Here is an 11,834-nt window from a genome sequence, read left to right as displayed (position 1 = left end):
CTGTAGCGGATAAAGTAACAGGACATCCTATGATGTTAAAGTTGTATTGTGCGAGGTTTTGTGGGCGTTTTTTTGAACCGATAAGTATTACCTGTGTCTTGTCTGGATTTAATAAAAGAAAATTACGCGTCATCCAATCTTTTATATCTTTAACACACTCTGTCAATTTGGAAAATTTAGCGTTTTCATCCGGCCTTGATGAAATATATATTTGAGTGTCATCAGCATAACAATGGAAACTAATTACATGTTTCCTTATAATATTTCCAAGTGGCATCATATATATTGAAAATAACAGAGGGCCTAACACAGATCCCTGCGGCACTCCATAGTTTACTGGAGTTATGATCGATTTTTCTCCATTTAAATAGACAAAATGGTAGCGGTCAGATAGGTATGATTTGAACCAGCTTAGTGCTTGTCCTTGAACACCAGTATAATTTTGTAGTCGATCTAAGAGTATTGTGTGATCTATAGTATCGAACGCAGCACTAAGATCAAGTAAAACTAGTATTGAGATACAGCCTTGGTCAGAAGCTAAAAGTAAATCATTTGTGATTTTAACGAGCGCAGTTTCAGTGCTATGATGCGGTCTGAATCCAGACTGAAACTTTTCATAGATATCATTTTGTTGCAAGAAAGAGCCCAGTTGAGCGGACACCACTTTTTCTAATATTTTAGACATAAATGGAAGATTTGAAATGGGTCTATAATTTGCTAGATTATTATGATCTAATTGTGGTTTCTTAATGAGAGGTTTTATAACTGCCAGTTTAAATGTTCTTGGAACATGACCTAAAGATAAAGAAGAGTTAATAATATTGAGGAGAGGCTCTTCCACTACAGGTAACACTTCTTTCAGTAGTTTAGTTGGTATAGGATCTAATAAACATGTTGTTGTTTTAGATGAAGTGATAAGTTTATTTAACTCTTTTTGTTCTATAGTTGTAAAGCACTGTAATTGTTCTTTCGGGGTGATAATTGAAGCTGAATTATAAGGCGCGATTGAAGATTGAACGTTTACAATTGTGGTTCTGATGCTTTCTATTTTCTCAGTGAAGAAGTTCATGAAATCATTACTACTGAATTGTAATGGGATATTTTGTTCGGGTGACGTCTGTTTATTTGTTAGTTTAGCCACGGTGTTAAATAAAAACCTTGGATTATTTTGGTTGTTTTCTATTAGTTTGCGGAGGTGCTCAGCCCTGGCCGCTTTTAGGGCCTTTTTATAACGTGACATACTGTCTTTCCACGCGATTCTAAAGACCTCTAAATTAGTTTGTTTCCATTTACGCTCTAAAATACGGGTTTCTCTCTTTAAAACATGCGTAGTATTGTTATACCATGGTGCTTTATTTTTCTCTCTGACCTTTTTTAATTTAATAGGTGCAACCACATCCAATGTTCTAGAGAGAATGGTGCTCATAGTGCTAGTTAGTTCTTCTAGTTCATCTGTTTGTTTGGGTTCAGGCAGCAGCTGAGACAAATTAGATAAGCAATTTGAGAAATTATCTATGGTGGATGGAAGGATTGTTCTGCCTGGTTGATAACGCGGCGCTGCATGACATATTACAGCAGTACGTAATATGCAAGTTACCATGTAGTGATCAGTGACTTCATCACTTTGTGGAATGATATCTATATCGGTTGGATCGGTTCCATGTGATATAATTAAATCGAGTGTATGATTAAGACGATGTGTTGGTCCGGTGACGTTTTGCTTGACCCCAAATGAATTTAATAAATCTGTAAACGCAGCTCCTAACGCATCATTTGGATTATCTACGTGTATGTTAAAATCTCCAACAATTAATGCTTTATCGACATTGACTAATAGGTCTGAGAGAAAATCTGCAAACTCTTTTAGGAAATCAGCGTAAGGCCCTGGCGGTCTATATACGGTAGCCAAGGCTAGAGATAATAGGGATGTTTTTCTAACATCTAAGAGCGTAACATTTAGTACAAGTACTTCAAATGAAATAAACTTATAACCCGTTTTCTGAGTAACATTTAGAATATCTCTATAAATGGTTGCAACACCTCCGCCACGACCAATCAGACGGGGCTCATGCTTATAACAGTATCCAGGAGGAGTAGACTCATTAATACCGAAATAATCATTTGGTTTAAGCCAGGTTTCAGTAAGGCAAAGTACATCGAAGCTATTATCTGTGACTATTTCATTTACAATAACTGCCTTAGGTGTGAGTGATCTAATGTTTAGAAGACCTAGCTTTAGAAATAGTTTTTGTTTACTAATAGCAAAATTTTCTGTTTTAATAACAATTAGATTTTTCCTAGATCCTGCATTAGATTTATTATTTGATCTCACTAAACGAGGAATAGACACGGTTTCTATGCAATGTTCTACACTAGTATTTATATCAGTTGAATTGGTGCAGCAGAGACTATGATTTGGACTTTTGGTTACTAGTCAAAGGGTATTTAACATTTTGGAGATGTTATCTGACAGAAGAGCCGCTCCGAATCTGCTTGGGTGTAAGCCATCAGCACGGAAAAGCCTAGGACGCTCCCAAAACAGATTCCAATTATTTACAAAGAGCAGTTTCTGCTCATTGCACCATGACATTAACCATTCATTTAGCGCAAATAATCTGCTGAACTTTTCATGCCCTAGTCGGTACGTGGGAAGCGGTCCTGACACAATGATCGTTGTTTCAGGCGATGTGCTGCGTACCGTATCGAATAGATTCCTGAAGTCTTTCTTCAGAATCTCCGTCTGGCGCAGCCTGATGTCGTTCACTCCCGCGTGCAGGACCACAGTTCCGACGCGCTCGTCACCGTTCAGGATCTCGGGAACGCGAGCAGCGATTTCAGAAACACGAGCACCAGGAAAGCAGTGACTTTGCACCTTACTTTTACCTAACGTAGCGTGTACGTGCCGAACGATGGAATCGCCGATGATCACAGCATCGTGTTCTGTTTCGCGTAGAGGGGAGAAGCGGTTTTGTGTGGATAACTCGAAAACCGGGAGGGTCGGAGAAAGTCTTGGTCTAAACCTGACTCGCGTCTTCCGCTGCGGAACCACCCAGGCTTCGTGGTGGCGTGTTGGAGCCGGAGTGAACGAGACCATGGCTGATTGCGACCGATGCTGAGGAACGCACGGAGTAGACGCGGTCGGAGTCAGCGGGTTAGTAACGTTAAACACTGATTTGTGTGCATCGGCACGTGATGTTTCAAGAGCCAAACACCGGTCTCTCAGCTCGGCCTGTCTCAATAAAAGGTTGTGGATCTGTTTCTCAACAGCTTCCAGCTCAGACTGCAGTGCGTGCAGCTCAAATGTGTCCTCACCTGCACCAAACGGTAGACTACTTACATCTGATATATTCGCCATTTTAACAGATGGACAGTGTTACCATTAATTGATATGACACATTTATTTGCTATATAACCTTCACATAAAAAATGTGCTTTAAAATATTAGTTAAATAAATGTGGAATATAACCAGATTTGAAATGTTTTAGACATTTTACAAAAAGCAAACCCACACTGCCCCCCACAGGCCACTAATAAAACTAAACTCATTGATGGCTCTGACCACCATGAGTCTCTTTCAGACATAATAACAGATCATAGACAAGTAAAAAATATATATTGCCATACTATAAAACATAACTATCCATTATATACAGTGACAAAATTTACATATAAAAGAAACATATTCGTTTTGACACATTTATTTTAAATGGCATAACACTGATTTAGCATCATTTGAACATGATTTGAGAGGTCATGTGGGATGCATTTGCCAACGTAAAAAGAAATGCAAATACAAAAAATTAAACCAGCTGTTTGTGCTTCATCTGAGAAATGCAGTAAATGTGAAACTTCCTCATCCATCAGAGAGTCTAAAGAAAGACTGCCGCTGTCAATCAAGCTTTTGCAGACATTGCATGTACAAAAACGAATGTCACCACAAACTCACCACATGAACATTTACACAGACCAACCTCTTTTTTTCTGTCTCGTATGCACACAAGCACTAAACTGAATGGAAACATTTGTGGTTAAGATGGCTATATGTTTAATTGGAAACAAAGCTAGACCTTTCCTCAGAAAAAGACACAGACCGTGCACTTCAGTAAAACTCCTTTGAAGAGCAACTCTGATGCTTTGAATTTTTTTTATTATTTTGATTTCAATTAGATGTTAACTGTTCAAAAGAATGACAAGCTTTAGAAGAAAAGCAGACCTAACATACACCAGTTAGAAGAAAAATAAGAGGAAAAACAAGAATATAAAGTATCTTACTACCGAGAAACAACTTAAGTGGGCATTTCTCTTTTAACTTTAAAGTCATAAGATAAGATAGTTTTTAAATAAGATAGACAGTTTGCCTGTTTACTTGTTGCTAACCGTTATCCAAACATGCTAATCTACTCAGCAAGCACAGAATGCTTCATCCGCCACGGATTAAGTTTAAGAGAAATATAAGTACCTTAAACTAAACACCACTTCATACAGGAAACCCACTTCTACATCCTGTTATTTAGGTCATTACGTGTGTCCACAAAGAGTGTGTTAATAGAGGAAAACAACATTGTACTGCAATGAGGACCAGAGTAACAACAGTAAGAGTAACAGCTCATGACAATAAACAAATTATCATTGTGTGAAAAATGTGTTAAAGTGTCCAGTCACTTTTTATATTAGGTGTCTTTAATTATACTTGCATTAAAAAGTTAGGTAAAATGTTTATTGTCTTATTTTTGTATTAAAAAAACTTTTGCTTCTGTTGAGGTGGGATTCGGGTAAGTTTAGGGATAGGTTTCATGGTGTGGTTAGATTTCAGGTGGCAGGGAAGGATCAACGATGTAATTGTAGATGTAATTACAGATATTAATTACAGCTACATGCAGCTATTTTTTTTTAATATATATATAAGTACGATGTTAAAACATGTCTGTAAATAATAAGAATAATTAATTTAAATGTTAGTACATAGTAGTTAAAGACACTTAATATAAAGTGGGACCAGTATCCAAGTATGGAATATCTTTTACTTTTAGATGTAATGGTAGAAAGTCCTCAACCTTGAATCATTACATGTGATGTTAAATGATAATGAAACCTGCAACCTTTATCATATTTGGAATGTTTCAGAAAGCACCTCAGTTCTATTTTAGTTCTACTCCGTTTCTGTTCTGACCTGAGCATATGTACTGAAGTCAGAACACTGTACTCGCTTTGTCTTGCGTTGTTTTTGTCTCCTGGTTATCACGTCTAAAGATGCATAACACACCTCTTCCTCCTCACCCTGGAATGAAAGAAATGAAATTGCTTTCTGAAACTTGCATATATTATATTTAAATGTCTATATTGAACCTGCATGTTTGCATTGTTCATACCTCAATTGTATTTCCACTTTTCAAATGGTCTTTTTGATCTGTCGCAGCATCTAAAGGTGATTGTTTAAATTAGAACATCACATACCTAATGGTTTAGTTATGCAATGGTTGTGTTACACTTCAATTTATACATTACTATCAAATTTTGTTTGCAGGCTTTACTTATCCAAAGTTTATCTGTATATTAAATTAAAACTGTGGCAATACAAAAGAAGAGTGTGAAATAGTGAATGATACCTGTAGTTTTCCTCTGACAGAGGCAGTACAGACAGATAGAGGAGAGGAGAACACACACTGGACACACACTGAACAGCAGCGTCCAGCAGAGAACACAGTCTAGAGGAAGTGTGGAGGTGATGTTCGAGGGTCCAGAACACAAAGTTACTTTCTCTATATAAAATAAACATAAATAAATCAATGAATGTTGATTTTATATACAGTCATGAGGTGTAAAGGCTTCAGAACAAGTAGCCACTTGCTAAATATGAAATAAACACAAATGTATCAAATATTAGTAAAAATATATTTTTGTCCCGTTCATCTTGCTTCTTCAGTGAGAGTTCTCCAGAATCACACAAGCAATGAAATAACTACCAGAAAGGTTTTCTTACCAGCAAAAGAGAGACGAATTGTTCGGTTTCCAAAATAGTACACTTCAGATGAGTAGAGGTTGCCTTTTTCACCTTTATATGCCTTACGCTCTATTTCTGCACAGTAATACAGTCCCAGATCAGAGGCACTGATGTTAGTAATATGTAGATCATGAGAATTACTGGAGCGGTTGTGGATGAAGTTGAAACGCTGAAATGTCTCTAGATCCAATTTCTGAAAATCTATTATGAGAGAGGGTTGATTTTCATGAGAGCAGTTTCTTATCCATACTAAGCGGAAACCAATAGTTACAGAGCGATCACAGTAGAGAGTGATGTTGTCTCCTGGTCTGACTTTCATCTCCACTTCTGCTCCATAGATTCTGTTCTGACTGAACAACAAAACACCTGTAAAAGTGCAAAATAACTTAACAAAGAACTTAAATTTGAAATGTACTACCAAACAATTTACATTCGAAAACTCTGGAAATAAAGCGAAATTTAAACGAAAACGAAAAAAAAAATTCTTACACATAAGCACGATGAAAGCATTTCTTGGCCTCTCCATCTCTGTGAGTGACTGAGAATAACTGACACTATGAGGGTCTTACATACGGCAGCTCTCATCTGATTGGTTCACGTCAATGGAAAATATTTTCTAAAATGTCTCACGTCACGGTGGTTGTCATTAAATTAGGTTATCATGTGTATGTACAAAGAGTAAGAGCGGTATTAACCAATCATTGATTACCCCATAGAGTTATGCTCTGATTGGTTCACAAAAATGGAAATAATCATCAAACAGATATGAAGAGAGGGCAAAACTTTTGTTTGTCTGATAGATATGATAGATGTGTTTAGCACCAAATAATTTTGATTCAGACATGCAGATAATCATCTTCACTTGAGAAATGTTGTGCTTTCAATTGGTCAAGTTTTGTGATGTGATGTTCTTTGTCGTATTGTAGTGGGTTCAAGCCAGCAACATGTAAATGTCAAAACAGGAAACCACAGCTCTTATATTCAGAACACTTACAGCATTCGCCTCACATTTGCTGCTGTGACATGTCGTCAAACTCAAACTTCACACCTCTTACTTGATCACTGGTCACCAAGCACAAATGTTTCCATTAGCCTTTCTGTGGTTTTGTATGTTTGTTAGAGTGCACATATTTGTAAGGAAGTTTGCTCAGCTTGTCTACACTTTGGTTATACTGACACTAACAGCTGTCCATTGAGCTGAACTCAGCTGCATTATATTCTAAAACAGAAACAGTAACACATGTGAAGATCAATGCATCATATGATAAATCATCTGCACAATACACAAAAGTGTGTGATGCTTTTTATAAAAAACATTAAAGTTGGCATGATACAGAAGTTGCGATCATCTTCCCTATTGTGATACATTTCCAAGTGAAATATCTTCTCGCACAAGAATATAGGAAATGTAATGTGATGTAAATGTAATTCAGCTTTCTGTGATGGGTAGGGTTAGTGTTAGTGTAGACCTATGGGGATAGAAAATACAGTTTGTACAGTATTAACAGTGGTGTAATGTACCAAACTAATAATAATTCACTACAGTACCTACTCAATTAAAATACAGATTCTCCCCAAAAATATTTCTGTCAACTTTCACTATTACTCCACTACATTTCCTAAATAAAATGTATACTTTTACTCCGATACATTTCCCTAAAGAATGTTCGTTACTTACTACAAAATAAAGTCGGAAGAACACAGACTGTAACGGTCACCAGCTGGAGTGCCCTTGAGAGCCACCAGAGGGCACTCCACATCAGACACTCTCAGACTACATTTCCCATTCTCACTGCCCGGAATCATCTCTGATCACTCATCACAGTCACCTGTACCTCATTATCACTGATTGCAATCACCTGTGTCCCATCACCCTGTTAGTCTCAGTCTATTTATACCATGTTCATTCATTCACTCACCGCGAAGTCTTGTTTAAGTGTCACACTGCAATGCTGAGCGGTTTCCCTGGTTTCTAGTCTTTTGGTTTATTTGGATTTCTTGCCCTGTTCCCTGGATTACTCTTTTGCCTCTGGTCCCTGCCTGTTTTGTTTGTGTTTCTTTGTTGGTTTGTTTGGACTGCCTACCTGTGTTTTGACCCATTGCCTGTTTACTGGATACGCCTCTGGATTACCCACAATAAAGCTGCATTTGGATCTTAACCCTCGTGTCTCAGAGCGGTTCGTAACACAGACTGCAAGCAAGCATGTGCAAACAAGTGCTCGCACAACCGCAGTTGATTCATTTCAGAGTTGATTTCAGATTTGTCTGGGAAGGGTCTGCTGTCATTATACAGTACGAGATTGGCCTCGAGAAGCGAAATAAAACTCACTGACGCCTCGTGGAGTTTGTTTTGATACGTGAGACTGCGCGCTGCACAGAGCGGGACACTTCAAAAACGGATTTAAAACATAGACAACAAAACGGTATATACAGTACATGTTTACAGTACTACAGTCATATCAATATAAAGTAATTAATTTGTTGACTAGATGCTGCATTAGTGGAGAACAGCAGTATGTTTGCCGTCGAGGCTGAGAGGATGCACATTAGTAGTCTACCTCAAGCATTTAAAACAATGCGACAAAAACACACGCAAGTGTTTAATGTCACGTTTATAACCATCTATTTGCATTAGTTTACATCCATTTGTTCACTTTTATACATTCGTTATCCAGCGACGTGGCATATATTTAAAGCTAGTGACATGAGAAAATGAACTGTATCTTCATGCACCCGAGAGAAACATAAATCAGAAATGCATTCGATTTCAGTTCTCCTTTTTATCATCACTGTAACACGTTTTGATTATAATCCTCAAGTGTTCTAAAATAGAAGCAAATAAAGTGTGAGAGTATACATACAATACACATATGTGTCTAATTTCAATGCTTTGGCCATTGTGTTCATTTGTAACATTAACTAAGGTTAGTATTTTTCATTGTTAATTTCAACATTTACTAATACATTTTACCATTTTAAAGTTGTATCTCTTAAAGTTACAATATGCAAGATTTTCTGCTGCTAGATGGCGCTACATTCCAAACAACAACAACGGCGTAGCTTGATGACGATGTGAAGGAGGGATTAATTATAAAAATAAAACAAATACAAAACGATAGTAAAAGACAGCAGCCCCTCACGGACGACTGCTGTCACAATAAAACAAAACACAACACAAGTTCAGGCCTGTCCTCTCTCGCTCTTCACTGTCATCGCTCCCCCTTTATGCTTCCGCTCCTCCATGAGAGATACGAGACCGGTGCGTCGCACAGGTGTCTCTCATCAGTAATCACGCCACCGGCCTCGTGCCGCTCTGTCACGGCCCTCAGCCTCGTCCTGCTCGCCACACTATATTTATTTACATGGCCATAAACACCAGACGTAATAAACAATGTCAATAAACTAAACACAAACCTAAAGCAATAATACCCGTACATTGACGTTTACGTTTATGGGACTTGTCTTTGTCGACAGAACCAGCTGCAATCGGTAAAGAATAATTGTGTTCCATAACGACTACACGAAACAAGCTAACGTTTGTTGCTTGATAGACGCTGCAACTACAACTTCCGCATTTGTCCAGGACTCCACGCAGTACGAGCGGAAAACGAGGGTAACGCGGATATGATGCCATTGACTGGCGACTTCCAGCTCACCCCTGCTCACACGCCCCGTTTCCTTGGTTAAAATCGCAATTTTCTCACGATTTAAAAATAGTTGGAAACATTTGAGATATTGTAAGTAATCAGCTTAACAAAATATATAACACTGGCCTTGTGATTTTGGGATATTTTAATGCAAAAATCTTACATAGTGTACCTTTAACATTAGTTAGTGCATTATGAATGAACATGAATGATCATGGTATAATGAATATATTAAAAAAAGTATATATTTTAAATGGTACCAGTCGTTTTCATGGTACAGTCCTGTTTTTTTTTTTATTGTTTTTTTTATAAAGTTCAGCACTTTTTTATATGTTATGTTTATTTTCAATCAGTATTGGTTGATTAATCGGTTATCGGCCAGTGTGGTCCAAACTAGTTATTGTTATCGGTAAAATCCACTACCTGTCGACCTCTAGTGGCAGCACCTGCTACTCTGGTGAAAAACAAAGTTTGTGACGAAGATAAACACCTTATTAACGATAAACGGCCATATTTGCAAGAAATGCTTTCTTATGTTGGAACGAAAGAGTTTTCGAACCGGATGAAGTGCCTCCTATACTTACTCAAAGATACTGTACAGAAAAAAACTCACCATCCAACCCCAAGAAACAAAAATAAAATAAAATGGAAGAAACCGAGTTAAAACTGAACACGATCTTGCTGCTCAAACTGTGTATATAACCATACAGAAGAATAATTTTGCAGCTTAATATTAACAAAACCAAAGAAATGTGTTGTGGGGCTAATAAATGCATGCACTTAAAGGAGAGGAAGTTGAGCAGGTGGATCTTTTAATAGAGATTGACTCCCAATTTACATTTGATAAGCATTCAGACAGTGTATTCAAAAAGGCTTACCATGCATGTCTAGGCTAACTGAGGAAATTAAAGAGTTTTAATATTGAAAAGGACATTCTGATAGTTGTATATAAATTACTCATTTTATCTGTGCTCACTTTTAACATTGTATACTGGTTTAATTCTCTCTCTATAATATATATATATATATATATATATATATATATATATATATATATTTTTTTTTTTTTTTTTTTTTTTTTTTTTTTTTGCTTAATGTAATGAATGTAATGTAATTGCCATGTTCATGCATTTTTCTATATGCATCTCCAATGGCAAGGGCATCTAATAGCTTTTCACATTACTGTTACTGGTTTAAGACCGATAAGGAAATGTATATCAGACATTGTTCAGTTAATGAGAAATGTACATTATCTCGAAATATCACACACTGACCTTACAGTTATGTAAAATAGTGAATGTAATTAGAAAAGATTTGTTTGTGTGGAGGACCAGAAGTAATTCAGCACATTGGACAGCTCCCAGTGCTGAAACAACTGAATCTGCAGAAGAATTTCTGAATGATGCAGAAATGTTTTTGTCCTTCCTGAATATTAAGGAAGTATTAAGAAAGGGCACATCTACATTAGTATCTTGCAGACATAATTAAAAATATAAACCACATTAAAAAAAGAAGTCATATTCAGCTTGCATTTGGCAACTGTGTCTGACAATATAAATCACACACTGTCCTCAATGGCTGTCATAGAGCATCACACACTTTGCCTGACATAACAAAAGTTGATTACATGTATAGGAGACAGAGAGTTAAACAGAGAGAGTAACTTGGTAGACAGACTGTAGACTTCTTTGAGGTGAGATATCATCCAGATAATACATTTTACACTGAGCTTGTTTTGGTATTGTTGGATATTATTGACTAATCACTGAAAAAAGGAATAGCTGATAACTGTATCCGACACAGTTGTGCTTAAATTGTATATTCCAATTGCTATAATATTTTGTCAGTTTTTGGCGAAATATAACACTGAGTTTATGTAATAATTTTCAGTTTAATACACACTTTATTAGAAGGCTATTAAGATTAAGAAAACATGGAAAACATTCCCTATGCATGTTAGTGCAAATTTGTGCAAGATGGCCTCAGGAAAACACATGCACTTTAACCAACACAAAAAAACCTAACAAAGGCAGATGTAAACATTTGTGTTTTGTGACCAGTGATCTACTGAGAGATTAGATCTGAGAGTTTGATGACATGTAAAAGCAACAAATGTGAGGAGGCTGTAAGTGGTCTAAATGAAGCTTGTGGGTTTCCTGTTTTCACATGTTTAGATGTTGTTGCC

At 36.8% G+C, this 11,834-nt stretch overlaps 1 protein-coding gene across 1 annotated transcript; it reads right to left on the bottom strand.

Moving 5' to 3' along the window:
- Positions 1–3,379: 3,379 nt before the first annotated feature.
- Positions 3,380–6,588, bottom strand: LOC309495898 (uncharacterized protein). Its single transcript, XM_082165846.1, has 5 exons — positions 6,492–6,588; positions 5,982–6,368; positions 5,608–5,760; positions 5,371–5,420; positions 3,380–5,279 (listed from the first exon to the last, which is right to left on the bottom strand). Exons 1-5 carry the CDS (start codon positions 6,526–6,528, stop codon positions 5,151–5,153), a joined length of 756 nt encoding a protein of 251 aa, XP_082021972.1. The 5' UTR covers positions 6,529–6,588; the 3' UTR covers positions 3,380–5,150.
- Between the last annotated feature and the right edge of the window lie 5,246 nt (positions 6,589–11,834).

Source organism: Leuciscus leuciscus, assembly GCF_965113295.1.
Source record: "Leuciscus leuciscus genome assembly, chromosome: 3".
NCBI classification, from domain to species: Eukaryota; Metazoa; Chordata; class Actinopteri; order Cypriniformes; family Leuciscidae; genus Leuciscus; species Leuciscus leuciscus.
The sequence above is the reverse complement of the archived record's forward strand: the minus strand, read 5'-3'. Positions and strand labels throughout refer to the sequence as shown.

Excerpts from the sequence above, each read along its gene's own strand:
- LOC309495898 (XM_082165846.1), bottom strand. The coding sequence starts at position 6,528 with ATGGAGAGGCCAAGAAATGCTTTCATCGTGCTTATGT. Across the intron at positions 6,369-6,491 it reads TGCTTTCATCGTGCTTATGT|GTGTTTTGTTGTTCAGTCAG; the intron begins GTAAGAATTTTT and ends GCACTTTTACAG. Across the intron at positions 5,280-5,370 it reads AAAGTGGAAATACAATTGAG|GGTGAGGAGGAAGAGGTGTG; the intron begins GTATGAACAATG and ends CTTTCATTCCAG.